Genomic DNA, 14,732 nt, shown 5'->3' on the forward strand with positions numbered 1-14,732 from the left:
AATATGCTCGTCCTGCTTATCTGCTTACATCCAGGATCCACTTCGGGGACCTGGCAGCTCCAGGCCCCGGGCGGCAAGGCTCTGATGGGGAAGATGGCCGGGAGGCCCAGGCCCTGTGTCCCGAGGCTGAATGGAGGCCAATCGGCCAGGTGGCTTGCGCATGATCCTTGACCCTCAGGTGCCGCAGGAGTCTCTGAGCCCCTCAGGAGGCCATGCAGCCTCTTGCTGGAGAGAGCGTGCTGCGGGCGGGACCATACTGTTCCGTATTCTGTCTCATGTGTCCTCGGGGACACAGAGCCGTGGTCACTACCCCCCGCCCAGGTCCCAGGCATGTTCCTGCCCTGCTGGAGGGGGAAGATTAGCTAGCCCAGAACACAGTATTTTGACCCAGGCTGTACCCAGCGAGGAGAGACTGTCCCCATTCGCACAGCTCTGTGAAGGGGATTGGGTTTCCGTCAGGATGAAGCCTCTCTGTGCTTCTCTGCTGGGGGTGGCGTGGGGGGGGGAAGCCGCTGCTGTGTCTCCACAGCCTCTGGAAGGACTCAGGCCCAGGCGGTCCATGGCCGTGACCAGGACGTGCTGCCTCGCAGCGCTAAGGCCCAGTGGGAAAACACAGCTTCTTCCCAAGGAAGGGGTGGATTTTCTTAGCTGCAGTTGTAACAAGTGGGCAGGGGGTCTGGGGGGCGACAGCTTCGTGGGGAGGGGGCCAGTAGCTGGACATGGGGACCCCCATTCTGTCTCTGCCACTTTAACAGAAACTTACTTGAGTCCAGAGTAAAAGGCTAGGTTGCGGTCACTGCAGAGCTGGACCCAGCGCCGGGTCAGGGAGACCTCTGGACACGTCATAGATTGGGCACGTGTGTGGCCAGTGCCACCTCTACGTCCACTGCTTGATGGGCCTCCTGCCCATCTTCGAGGCCTGTGTCCACACCTTTGCCCACTGACCGTGGGGCCTCTGGGCCTCTGGGGGTCACAGGCATGATGACTCCTTGTCCTTCTCAATGCCTCTTGAATCTTCCACCATGGGTTCCCCTCCCGTCGAAGCTCCAGGCCTCGTACTTGCTCCCCACTGGACACAGGCAGCTCCCAAGTCTGGTCTGTGGATGGCAGGGCCTGATTAGCTGTGGTCCCAGTGAGGTGGGGTGGTGCCGATGGGCCTGGCCGTCATGGGTTCCCCCTCTTGGCCCCCGTGTTTGCCCTTCTGACCTGCTGCGTCTGGGGTAGGAATTTCCCTCTGTCTCTGGCTCCTCTGCTCTGCTGTCTCCTCTGGTTGTGTGATGTCCCTTGTTGCTGAGACTGCCTGGCTCTCCTAGCACCTCTGGCTCTTCCTGATAAAGACACCTTACCTGCCAAATACCATGTCCGAGGTGTAGAGCGGAACCCCGGCCCACTCTGTCTACCCTGCACTGAGGCCACACATGGCCTGGCCAGCTGGATGGGGCTTGCTGGTCTGGGCAGGACAGCACCCCGGAGCATGGCAGGCTACCTGCTCCTGCTGCAGGACCCTTTTCTCTGCACTGTGTCGACCTCCTTTTCAGCCCTTAGGCCTCCAGTGAGGGTCACCTGCCAGGGAGGCCTCGCCTTGCCCCCCCATGCCAAATTATTCTTCCTCCCAGCACCTGTTCTCATCCAAGGTGATCACATCCTTGGCATGCCTGCGCACACTGGAGGTCCCGAGGGCAGAGACCACACTCCCCTGGTCGCCTCAGTGCCCAGCAGCTGCTGGGAGCCTGCCCTGGCCTGGGCTACTCTGTAAACACTTCCCTCTGGTGCCCCTGGGTGCTGGATTAACTGTCCTGAGTCTCTGCCCCAAGGAGGCCAGGCCCCTCTGGCAGCAGGCGCAGCAGGAGGGGTGCTCAGCTCCGGCCCTTGAGGAACCGCGGGCTCCCCAGCCTCAGGGGGTCACCAGGCTCAGCCCTGAGATCATGTAGACTTGTGCAGAGGCCCAGCCGCCGGCCACCTTGTTCCTGTCCTTTAAAAGGAGAAGAAAGAACATGTGGCCAGGGCCGGGCTAGGCATGTGGCAGAGGGCATGACCCCAGCTCAGTGCTATAGCAGCTGTGAGAGCCCGGGCGCACCTGTCAGTACCGGAGCCTGGCAGTTTTCAGGAGCTCTGGGACTTGGTGGAGGCCCTGGGTCGTAAGCCGCAGGCTACAGCCCTCCCCTGGGATGGCAGCCCCTCTTCCCCTGTTACGGCAGCCCCTCTTCCCCTGTTACAGCTGAACCCCAGGGGTGACCAAGGTGGTGTTGATTCCCACCCCACCTGGGGTGAACAGTGGGGTCCCCCTCCCTGGGCTCCCCTGGTTCCCAGCATCTTTGTGCTGGTCCCCGGCCAGAGGCTGGTGGCCAGCAAGACTGTGTGTGACACAGTCTGTCACGCCCACCGTCCCCAGCCTGGCCATGTGCATACAGCTTCATCTGCTTCTGCTCAGAAAGTCCCACTGTACCTGCCAGGGCCCCAGCTCATTTGAATGAGTGCTCAGTGAGTTGGTGGGTTCTAGGCTGCTGGGCGGCACCAGCCCTGTGGGCTCCTGCCAAGCCCGGGCTGAGTGACACACTCTTGCCGACACCATCACTGCCCTCCGTCCCCCTTGTGGCTCCAACTGGGCTCCTGCACATGCAGAAGTGGCCACGGATGTGAGCTCTTAGCGGGTTGGGGATTCAGCCCGTGTCCACACACAGGATGCCCAGGAGGCTCAGGGAGGCCGAAGTGGCTCCTTGTGGCTTCCAGGCTGCTTGGGGGGGGTGTTGCCTCTGGAAAGACTCAGGTTCAGAAGATGTCCCGGGGGGGAGCAAGGTACAGCATGTGGGCCCAGGGATGGAGGGGACAGGGTAGAGACCCCTGAGGATGGGAGGCAGAAGGAACATTGCTTTTAATTGGCAAAATTTACATCCTCGGAACAGAAAGCAGCCCGCGTCACCCAGGTCCCAGGACACCTTGCACAGTTGCTGTCCCCACGTCTCCAAAGCTGAGGACGTCTCCTGCCTCAGCACAGCCTCATTATCAGGAGAGGGAACATCGTGAGCAAAGTTTGGAAGCAAAAGCAGGGCTTGTTCTGTGTTCTGGAACGAGTAGCTGAGTCACAGCTCACCCTGGAGACGGGGGACAGGAGAGGCTGTCCAGACCCTGCGGTGGGGAGTCTGCACACAGCGAGGCCGGGACCCAGTTTGCAGGACAAGGTGGAGAGGCTGCCCGAGGAGAGCCTCCGTCATGGCCGATAGCATGCAAAGGGTGGGGGTAGCCCCTCCAGGTGGCAGAAACGGGCAGGAAGCCATGGTGTCTGGGCAGATGGATGTCAGGGACACGGGGCCTGAGGCCTCTTGCATGGGTTGAGGTGCCTGGGGTTGACCCACGTGGCTGGGCTCTGTCTTGGTTATGGCCAGCCTGCCTGAAGTACCCAGGACCAGTTCAGCTCTGCAGGGTGGGGCTGTTTGGGGGCCCGGCGACCAGCAGCCCTCAGGAAGCTGGGGTGCCGTGGCCCTCATGACTGGGAAATGCCCGGTGAGGCTGAGGGCTGGGGCCAGGATGGCTCAGGAAGGAGCTCAGGGTTGTCACCTCTGCCACGAGTGCGCCTGTCCTCACTCCCACCAGCATTTCAAGCTCCCATGATGGAAACACTGAAGGCTTCTGCAGAGCAGTGGGGTGCGTCCCCGCCCCTCCCCTGTCCCTGGCTTCACATGGGCAAATTCCTGGTCTGATGGGAGAGGGCTGATGGGCCGCCAGCCTGCCCCCCAGGAAGTGGGGCTCAGAACCAGCAAATCAGGGGTGGGGGATGCCTGGGCAAGAGGTAGCCAGGAGGCCCAGGGGCTTAGTGGTTAGAAACAGGCTCTGGGTTCAAGGGTGGGCTTTCCCACTTCCCAGCTGTATGGCTTTTGGTGGGCCACTCAACCTCTCTGTGCCGCTGCTCCTGTGTGTGTAGACTGAAGCGCTTTCCTGGCGGGCGGTGGCAGGGACTGAGATGGTCCCTGGCTGGTGCTGCTCACAGCTGGTGCTGTGTCCTGTGAGAGGTGCCGACCTCTCCCGGGAAGGCATTCCTGGGACCCCTCAAAGGGGGATCTCCATCTGTGAGCTTGTTAATACAAGTGCCTGACCACTGCTAGGGTCCCCTGGAGAGTGCCGTGTGTGGTCAAGCTCAGGCATCAAGGAAAGCAGGAGCTTGGTTTTGCTGTCTGCCTCCAGCCAGCCCCAGGGGTATGTGATGCCATGACTGCTTCTAGGACAGCAACCTTCAGGGGTCATCCCATGGGTGGAGAGAGCTCACACACCAGCTAGGACCCGAGGAGTTGAGTGTCAGCAGGGCGGTGAGTGTGCCCCAAGGGGCCCAGAGCTGGCTATGGAGGAGCTGAGTCAGTGGTCAATGACTTCTGGGCCCCCACCTGTCCTGGAACAGCACAACGCTCCTCCACAACCCCAGGCGTCTGGTGGAAGTTCAAACTCTGACTCGGTGGCTACCCTGCTGTTCTGGGGACCATGCTGGGTTTGATGAACCCACTTAGAGGCAGCAGGAGGCCAGCCTCAGAGGGGAGGCAGTCAGGAGGAGCAGCACCCTGTCCCCAAGCCCTCCTGGCGTCAGGAACCCCAGACGGGGCTGCATCCCCGACGGATGGCACCACCAGGCCAGCCCGGAGGCCTCAACCTGTGCCCCTGATGACCTCAGGAAAGTGAGGGTTCCAGGCCCGGCTCGTCCCGCTCACACCCGGTGCCAGAAGGGATGCCGTCCCTGCTGAAAGGTTCAGGCCATGCTCCTGCCTTTCTTCCTCGAAAGACAGTCCCACCAAGCATGCGACCCTGCCTTGGCCAGCTCACTCAGGGAGGCCAGTGGTGGCCAAGAGACAGGCGCCTCCCAGCCCGACGCCTGGCCATGTGCGTCCTGGAAGTGAGCCGGGATGAGGGCCCCGGCGGGGTGAGTGCCCTTGGTGGCCTGAGCTGGCCGCCTCCCTGCAAGCCGGGCCTCCTCAGGCTGTGTCACTTCAGTCCATGGAGACCTGCCTCTCTCCTGGATTAACTGTGAGAAACACAATTAGGCAAAGCACTTTGCTCAGTGCAGCGCTGGCCCTGGGGGATAAGAGGATTAGCTGCACCCTCGGGCTCAGCACTGATCTTCTGATAGTCCCTGGGGGGCTTCGCTAGCCCCATAGCACCTTCTCGTAGGCAGCACTGGGCACAGGCCCATCCTCTCTGGGCAGGGGGCTCACAAGCAGGCCTCTCTGTAGACCTGGGCACAGCCCCGCTCTGTCACTCCTATCTCTGAACACTGAGGTCTCCCCTGGAACATGGACACATAGCTGTTGATCTCTGGGGCCTTCTCTCCCCTTCCCTGCACCCTCCCCGGAACCCTCCTGTACCCTGCCTGTGGCCCCACTGGCCGCCTCTGCCCTGGACCCCTCACCCCTTTCCTTTCTGTGTTGCTCTCCAGTCTCGGGAGGGGATCTTCATGCCCCACGCCTCGGCTCCTCGCTGTCTGTCGGCAGGAGTCCTGCCCCCACTGCTCTGAGCCTCGGGCTGTGGACTGTGGGAAGCACCCCCTGAGGGTCTCCTGCCCACCCTCCTGGGGTTGCACAGCAAGGGGTGGGTGGTGGGCACAGGCCCCCAGGCCACTGAAGCCTGGCTTTCCTCCAGCCCCGCAGCCATGTGTGCTGTAGGGCCCCGGCCGGGGCTGTGGAGCCAGCTGAGGTCCATCCACACACAGCACCCTGGATGATCTGGTAGCTGAGGGAGGGCGGCTGCAAAAGGCGACTTCCATGTGGACAGGCGCTGGAGAAGGCTGGACAGGGCAGAAACCAGAGCAGAGGCTGGTGGGCAGGGGCGGGGGTAGGTTGAGGGGAATTTCCCAGTGCAATGGAAGTGTCCTCTGCCTCAGTGAATTTTACTTTACCTCTAAATCTGCCCTGAAAGAGTCTCTTCTTCTAAAATAAACTACTCTTATCTCAGAAAAAAAAAGAAAGAAGCCTCCTGGCCGGAGGTGCTCGTGCTGGGCTGACACTGACGTTGATGTTAGTGATGGTGTCAGTGGTGTGTCCCACCCAGCCCGCCTATGCCGAGGGAGGCCCAGCCAGCTGCTTATTGAACCCACATACCCACACAGCCACCCAGCTGTCGCCAACACGGCCAAATTTCCTTGCTGGGGGCTGAAGTCCATGTAAATATTGATCAGAGAGGGAAGCTTGGGTTTTGCTCTGTTTGGTTAATAGTTGAAGAGCCACTTGCCCCTTGGCTGTTTTCCCAGTGGCTTCATACCGGTGGGCCTTGTTTCATTTAAAATTTTAAAGAGATCCTAAAATGCTGTGTCATTCAAACACTGTAAGTGCAGGAGGAAAACCTGCTCATTTAGGTGAATCCCCGAGGACCCCTCTCAGTAAGAAGTCTCCCTGTTTAGTGTATTGATTATGTAAAACTTAAAAACAGGCAAAGAGAATTTTAGAACCACTCTGTCAATTTGCACCAAAAGCCTGTTAGGATTTTGGGTTGCTTTAGCAAAGACCGTGTCGTTGGGATGCGCGGCCCTGCCGGGCCTGGGGCTCTTGGGCCATGCAGCCACCACATGGCCTACTGAGGATGTGACTAGCTTTCTTGTGGGGGTGCTGGGGGTCTTACCTGCTGCCTCCAGGTGGGCATAGGTGGGGTGTCTCCAGCACTGGCCCCGTCGTACGTCCAGGGAGGGTGGGTCAGACAGGGTGGGCTGCCGTTGGGGCCTCACAGCCGAGCGGTCCTCTGAGGAATTTGCCAGTTGAGAGCCTCCAGACCACCCCACCCCGGACCCTGCAGTGGGAGGTGGAGGGCAGCTCACTGCCCCAGGGTAGCATGATAGCAGCCCCGGCCCCTCCCTCAAGTTCGTTCATCACATCTCCTCTGCAAGTCCTGTGTGTCTAAGACGTCGCTACATAACTCAGACTCTACGAATTTTCTAGAATGTTTTCCTCTAGAAGTTTTGTAGTTTCAGGTTTCATCTTCAGACTTTTAACCTGCTTGTGTTCATTTGTGTATGTGGTCTGAGTTACGGGTTCTGTGTGTGACGTCCAGCACTGTTACCCTCTGCCCTCTGAACTAATCGCCCTCGCACGTGGTCACACATCAGTTAACCCAACACACGTGGTCCTACTTCAGGACTCTGTTCCGATGGTCCGTGTGTCTGCCTTTGCACCAACACCACAGTCCTGATCCCAGTCGCTTTATAACATGGCTCAAAATCTGCTGAGTTGGTCCACCTCTGTTCTTCTTTTTCATTTGTTTTGGCTATTCTGAGTGCTTTGCATTTCTGTGAGAATTTTAGAACCAGTCTGTCAATCTGCAGCAAAAAGCCTGTTAGGATTTTGATTGGGGTAAGTTGAATCTATTGACCAATCAAGGAGAATAGACTTTTTACTAATGTTAAGCTTCCAGACCCACGGACACTCTATTTTTTTTAAGATTTTTTTTTGATGTGGACCGTTTATAGAGTCTTTATTGAATTTGTTACAGAATCGCTTCTGTTTTATGTTTTGTTTTTTTGGTCTCGAGGCTTGTGTGATCTTAGCTCCCTGACTGGGGATCAAACCCACATCCCTTGCTTTGAAAGGAGAAATCTTAACCACTGGGCCGCCAGGGAAGTCCCTCTTCGTTTATTGAGGTCTTTTCTCAAGTTCTTAGCAAAGCTTCAGTTTTCGGGGTGCACACCCTGCACTGTCTGTCAATTTCATCAGTTTGTGTAGGTGGTTGCGGGTCGTACGTGTTTCAGTGGACATGAGGTCTTCCTGGTCTATGGGAGCATCTAGGGTGATGTCAGCGGCTGGGTTTTCACAGGTGCCTTGCGTTCAGACAAGGGTGTCCCCTATCACACCTCCCGCGCTGACTTTCTGTCAGGAAGGTATGTTGGATTTTTGTCAAATGTTCTTTTGCGTCTCTTAAGGCGATCATAGTATATTCTTCTTGTGTAGTTTGTTTATATGGTGAATTACACTGATTGGTTTTCAAATGTTAAACCAACTTTTCACTCCTGGTATAAACCTCACTTGGTTGTGTGATGTATTATCCTTTTAGTATATTGTGGATTCCATTGGCTGATTCGTTAATGTTTTGTCTAGAATTTTTGCGTTTTGTTCGGGAAGGGTCTTTTTCTCTAGTTTTTTTGTGATGTTTTGGTATCTGGTAATGCTGGCTTCATGGAGTGATTTGGGGAGTGTTCCTTCCTTTTCAATTTTTGGGAACAGTTTGTACATAATTGGGATTATTTCTTCCTTAAATGTTTGGTAGGATTCACCAGTGAAGCCCTCTGGACCTGGAACTTTCTTTTGTGAAGATTTTTGACTCTATGTCAAAATACGTGGATGAATGTAGTGTATGCCGGTTGAACGCTCTGCTTCATTTCCTGCACAAGCTTTGGTCAAATTTGCCGGTGTAAAGTTTTTCATGTATCCTTTTTTGCCCTTTTAATGTCTGTAGACTCTAGTCTTGATGTTGAGAATCTGTGTCTTTTTTTTCTTGCTCAGTCTAAGTAGAGGTTTTAGAGAAACAGTGCTTGGTTTCACTGATTTTTCTCTAGTGTTTTCCTATTTTCTATCATCGATTTCCACTCCACACTTTCTCCTACTTACATGGGTTTCATTTTCTCTCCTTTCTCTAGTTTCTTGTGGGAGCTGAGACCAGTGACTGGGACCTTCCTTCTCTCTCCTGTGGGTGTTCAGTGCCATAAACCCTCCCAAGCCGCAGCATCCCACAGACGTTGGTATGTTGTGCTTTCATTTTCACTCAATTCAAAATCCTTCTTGTTTCCTTTTCCATTTCTCCTTTCCCCCAGGAGTTGGTTTTTTGGGAAATGTGTTACTTGGTTTCCAGATGTTTGGGGATTTTTTCAGAGAGCTTTTTCTGTTATTAATTTCCGATTAACTCCATTGTGGTCAGAAAACACATGTTGTGTGATGTGGAACTCTACCGTGACTTGTTTTACTTCCCGGAATGTGGTCTCTTGGTAAACGTCCTGTGCGCACTTGTTGTTGTTGAGTGAGGTCTTTTATAAACGTCGGTATACCGAGTTGGTTGACAGTATTCAAATCTTTATCCTTACCTGTTTTATCAGTACTGAGAGAGGGGTATTGAAGTAACTATTTCTGTTTTGCAGATTTATTGGTTTTACTTCATGGACTGTAAGCTCTGGCATCAAGTGCATGAATGTTTAGGATGTTATGTCTTCTTGGTTAATTGTGAAACAATCTTCTCTATCTTGGTAATAATGTTTGCTCTGAAATCTACTTTGTCTAAAATTTATAAAACCACTCAGCCTCCTTTCCACCAGTGTTAGAGTGACTATTGTGCCAGCCTGTTGTGGTTAGCTGGTTTGAATCTTTATAAGTAAAGTGTATTTTGTGTAGTCAGCATGCAATTGGATCATTTTTTATCCAGTCTGACAATCTCTGCCTTTTAATTGAGATGTTTGGCCATAAGCATTTAATGTTTTTATTAATGGGGTGAGGCTTAAATCAGTATCCTTCCCTCCTTCATGTCCAGTGTTTGGAAAGCCCTTATATGTTTGTCTGTTTTGTGTGTGTGTGTGTTTCAGGTGAGTGGGTAAATACCATCCTTCTTGGCTAGAAGTAGAAAGGACAGCAGTAATAAATGTCACTCAATACTCAGTGCATGTTCAGTTTTTCTCGATTGTGTCAAAACTGTCTTGTTCCAGTTGGTGTGTATGCATCAGGATCCAAATGAGGTCTGCACGTTGCACTCGGTGGGCATTGCACTTGGTGGAGGTGACTCCTGAGCCCCTCACTTTCCTCTATGTCATCTATTCGGGGAGGAGTGGGTCACTTGTCTAGTAGGGTGTCTGGCTTTGGGTGATTACATCTTTGTGATAATGCACCCCACTCTGTTCAAGGGTCCCATTCAGTGGCGGGGGGGCAGCTCTGAGAAGCAGAGCAAGGAACACGCTTGGTCCCACCGCACCTGGTGGTCCCCGAGTGTGGGGGACAAGTGGCGGCCTGGGTCTGTGGTCCTCCCACTGGCCTGCAGGAGGGGTGAGGACGTGACTCCATGGCTGATTTTGAAAGCATTACCTCATCAACAGGAAAAAAAAATTAATGGCCTTTAAATCTGCATCTTGACATACCACACCAGAAACAAGGTTTTGTGCCAAAGATAGCATTTTTGAAGAACAGCTGAGCCCCTCAGACAGAAAGGGTACTAGGCGAGGAGCTGAGGAGCCACTCAGATTCTCCTCTTACGGCTGGGTGGCCCTTCTGGTCACTCCTGAGGAGCCCTGGCTTCCCCACATATAAATGGATCTCACCCCACCCACCCCAGGCTGGTTTTGAGTGTTAAGTGAGCTCAGGTGAAAACACTTAAAATTGTCAGGTGCTGAGTTGATGTTGGTGTGATTTTTACTGTTGGAATCTTGACATCCCTGGGTTCTTGGAACAGTGTGGAAGTCCTATCCATCCTTGTAGCTTGAGCCTGGGGTCCATGTGTGAACACAGGCTGCTTCCTCTGGCCGAGGACACTTTACCCTACGAGGACCTCTCGTCACCCCTCAGTGGACCCCACCTTGGTCCAGCTACTCTGGAGGGGGATGGTCCCCCAGGCCCCCAGAAGGAACCATGTGCAGGTTCCTGTCCTGAAAACTGACCTTCCAGATGCCCTCCCGACTGAGAGTGAGTCAGCCAGCTGGTTTTCATGCCAGAGCAACAAGCAAGGGGATTGGGGACAGTAGAGGCAGGAGGGCCCCTGGGGAGCCCCCTCCCACTTTGCTCCACCATTAGCTCCAGAAGGGAGAGAGTCTGGGCCTGACGAGTTTGGAAAAATAAAAGGTTTCTGTGGCTAAAAAGTGAAAGCTCAGGGAGTGTAGAGTCAAGGGTCTGGGACAGTGGGCGTGTCCAGTGGGAGGGGGTGGCGCTGGGCTCCTCCCAGACTCTCTCCCCTCCACGGTCCCAGACCCCACGTCCATGGCGTGGCGTGTGTGATTCCGAATGTTTTCCGGACCCTGGGTGGGGGAGCCGAGCTGCTCAGGGCCGAGGGGCTCAGCTGCCCCCGAGTCTCCTGGCCTCCTCCTGCTTCAGTGTTCAGCCACTTCCAGAAGGACTTTGTGTTCTGTTTGCACAGGTCGTCCCCGCGCCACCGTGGAGGTGGGCCAGGACCCTTCCCCGTACCCTGCCCCTGCATGACCCCTCCACCATGTGACCCCCCCCACTCCACCCCCCCAACAAGGGCCCCTTGGGTCTCAACTGCTCTCTCTGCACGTAGGTTGCGAGATGGGAACACAAGACCCGAAAGCTGAGCAAGGCCTTCGGGTCCCCCCGCCTGGCCTGTTACACCCTGGGTGGGGCCATCCTGCTCTTGAACGTCCTGCGCTCCCACTGGTAAGGACCCCTCCCCTCCCCCGCTACCCCCCACCCCACTCCAGGCCCCGCCCCACCCCCACCAGGGAAGAGGTGGGAGGCGCCTGGAGCCTACGCAAGGGGCCGGGTGGGGCGGGGGGAGGGGGGGACTAGGCCGGGGCTGCTCTGAGCCCATCTCCCGCACTGGCTCTGCTGGCTCAGGGAAACCCCCACTTGGGCTCCACCTGGAGAGGTGGCCCCACACAGCGAGCAGTGACCTGGGTGGGGGGCAGGGCTGCTAGGCCAGCTCGGTGGACTCCTCCACAATGGGGTTGGCTGCTGCACACCTCCTTCCTCCCCCAGTTACTCTGAAAACTCAGCTTATGGAGGGGTATGGGGGGGTAGACCCAAACAGCCCCACCTGGTGGGCAGCCCAGTGCGGGAGCTTTTGGAGGCACTCTGGCCCTTTTGAACAGGTGAGCGAGTGAATGAATGAATGAGTGAGCGCAGAGCATCCCGCATGGCCCCTTCTCGCTGGCTGTCACCACGGGGGCATTTAAAGCTCCTGAAACATCGCATCTCAGGAGACGGGACCTGCTGCCTGTTTCCCTTCAACAATGTGCTGTTTCTACTTCTTGTGTATTCTTGGCCTCCTGAGTCCACCATGTAGGGGTAAAAAACCCAAGACCCCAGGCCCAGCCCTGCCACTGTTCCTATGGGGTGGAGCTGGGTGGTCCATCCTACCCTGCAGGTGGGCTGCACCAAGGTGGGCGGCCAGGTGGGCATGGGGGGAGTAGAGGGGAAGAGGGCAAGGTGATAGCCTATCTGTCTGGAGGGCTGACGGGGTCCTCCATGTGGCCCCGACTTGAACCCCCATTGGCCTGCAGAGGCCAGCAGAGGCAGGTCTATAGACAAGCTGCTATCCCTCCCATCCTACCACAAAGCTGGCGCTGGCAGGACGTGTCGTGTCCTGGGCCCTTGAGAGGGCCTGGCAGAGGAGAGACCCAGGCCCAGCCCCTCTCCCTGCGTCACTGTCAACCTTCTGGCTATGGCTTTCCCCCCAGACGAACTAACCACCCAGGGAATTTGGGGGCAGAGAAAGGACCCCTCCACCGCAAGCAGGCCTGTTTTCCCTTCTCCCCTCTGTGGTCCTCCTCCTGTTTGCCCCCTGCTGACAAGTCTGGCTGGGGTTCAGGGGCAGGGCTTGTGGGAGTCCTGCCCCACTGCCACTCCCCAGCATCCTTCACCTGTTGCTTTATGTGGTTCCTGCAGGTGGGTTTCCTGTGCCTGGGTGTGGGTGTGGGTGTATGTGGTAAAAGACACATTACTAAAATTGACCATTTCAGCCACCCTGAGTTATAGTTTTGTGACATTTAGGACCTCTCCCTGGGAGTGGTGTCCATCAGTCAGCTCACAGGGCTGTGTCCAGCCCACTTGCTGTACAGACAGGAGAGGTGGAGAGGTGGGAGGGGGCTGGCTGTGGCCCAAGCTGCCAGCTCTCAGGTCTGCGGGTTTATCAGAGGCCAGGGAGGGTGCAGGGGTGGGGCATGGGCACGGCCACCGGGCACCACACGGGGTGTGCGGCTCTGAGCCAATCCCAGCAGCTCAGCCTGGAGCTGCGGGGTGACCCTGAGCCAAGCAGCAGGAGAGGTGGGTGGAGAGCAGGGGGCGTGGGCAGTGTGACCGGGGGCCAGCTGTGCCCTGACACATGTGCCGCTGTTTGACAGGTCACTGTGCAGGCCTCTGCCCGTGGTGTCCTATTTGCTGTTCAAACAGATGCTTCTCCTGCCTCCCTGTTCCCCTTTCTTCACTTTGGGGAAGGGGGCTGCTTTTCCTGGTTGATTAACACAGACTATGACCCCTTCTGCCTGGCGTGGACTGGCGCCAGGGAGGTGCTCAGGGGAGAAGCCTCTGTTCTCCAAGAGCTGACCGTAGTCTGAGGAGAGAGTTATAGGGAGGCGGGCTTTAGCTCAACCTAAAGAGTTTGTCCCATCACTTCATGGGAAATAGATGGGGAAACAGTGGAAACAGTGTCAGACTTTATTTTGGGGGGCTCCAAAATCACTGCAGATGGTGACTGCAGCCATGAAATTAAAAGACGCTTACTCCTTGGAAGGAGAGTTATGACCAACCTAGATAGCATATTCAAAAGCAGAGACATTACTTTGCCAACAAAGGTTGGTCTAGTCAAGGCTATGGTTTTTCCAGTGGTCATGTATGGATGTGAGAGTTGGACTGTGAAGAAAGCTTAGTGCCAAAGAATTGATGCTTGAACTGTGGTGTTGGAGAAGACTCTTCAGAGTCCCTTGGGCAGCAAGGAGATCCAACCAGTCCATTCTGAAGGAGATCAGCCCTGGGATTTCTTTGGAAGGAATGATGCTAAAGCTGAAACTCCAGTACTTTGGCCACCTCATGCGAAGAGTTGACTCATTGGAAAAGACTCTGATGCTGGGAGGGATTGGGGGCAGGAGGAGAAGGGGATGACAGAGGATGAGATGGCTGGATGGCATCACTGACTCAATGGACGTGAGTCTGAGTGAACTCTGGGAGTTGGTGATGGACAGGGAGGCCTGGTGTGCTGCGATTCATGGGGTCACAAAGAGTCAGATATGACTGAGCAACTGAACTGAACTGAAGGAGTTTGACAACATCCGGCTAATGGAGTGGACAAATGGAGATGGAACTTGCTCTGCTAGAAAGAGCCTGGCAGGGTTGTCCAGTGGTTAGCACTCCTGCGTCCACTGCCGAGGGCGCGAGTTCAATCCTGGTCAGGGAACGAAGATCCCACAAGCTGTGGGGTGTGGCCAAAAGAAGGAAAGAGAGAGAGGGAGGAAGGGAGGACGCAGGGCGGGTGGGCGTGCTCATGACAGAGGGCGAGTTGGGTGGAGGCATGAGTCCAGAGTCTCCTTCCCTCTGCAGCGCTAGTCACCCTCAGACTGAAAACCTTGCTGTCCTGCAGAGTCTAAAATGTTGTCATTCATAATCTGTTTCTAAAAACCACTGTCACAAGTCAGGAATTCTGGCTTCTCTGGAAGCAGGCACCAGCCCCATATTCCAGTCACTTCTTCTGTGGTGGCCCCTCAGCAGGCCACTTGACTCACCCTCGGGACTCGCCTGAGACCCCTGGACAGGCTACTCTGGGGGCCTGGGGCAGGGTGGGTGGCCCCTCTGTGTGGCGGTGACCTCCCCGCCCTGCCTGCAGCTTCACACAGGCCATGCTGAGCCAGCCCCGGATGCAGAGCTTGGACAACCCTGCCGCCTACCACGTGGGCCTGGCGCTCCTGGGAGTGGGAGGCGTGTTCGTCCTTTCCAGTTTCCTAGCGCTGGGCTTCACCGGGACCTTCCTAGGTAAGACCCTGAGTGCAGGGGGCCGGGGCCCTGCTCCCCCCAACTCCAGGCCTCTCAGCCTGCCCTGCTCAGCATGGGGGGCCAGACTCTCAAGCCCCAGCC

The 14,732-nt window shown here is 56.0% G+C and overlaps 1 protein-coding gene across 2 annotated transcripts in view; it reads left to right on the forward strand.

Moving 5' to 3' along the window:
- Positions 1-14,732, forward strand: part of PEMT (phosphatidylethanolamine N-methyltransferase) — a 35,455-nt gene that overhangs the window by 16,246 nt on the left and 4,477 nt on the right. For both annotated transcript variants that reach the window (XM_052658219.1, XM_052658217.1), the window contains exons 3-4: positions 11,209-11,324; positions 14,485-14,630. In XM_052658219.1, coding sequence (XP_052514179.1) covers positions 11,209-11,324; positions 14,485-14,630 — 262 coding nt within the window. The remainder of the gene's footprint in view (positions 1-11,208; positions 11,325-14,484; positions 14,631-14,732) is intronic.

This window comes from Budorcas taxicolor, chromosome 19, assembly GCF_023091745.1.
Source record: "Budorcas taxicolor isolate Tak-1 chromosome 19, Takin1.1, whole genome shotgun sequence".
Lineage (NCBI taxonomy): Eukaryota > Metazoa > Chordata > Mammalia > Artiodactyla > Bovidae > Budorcas > Budorcas taxicolor.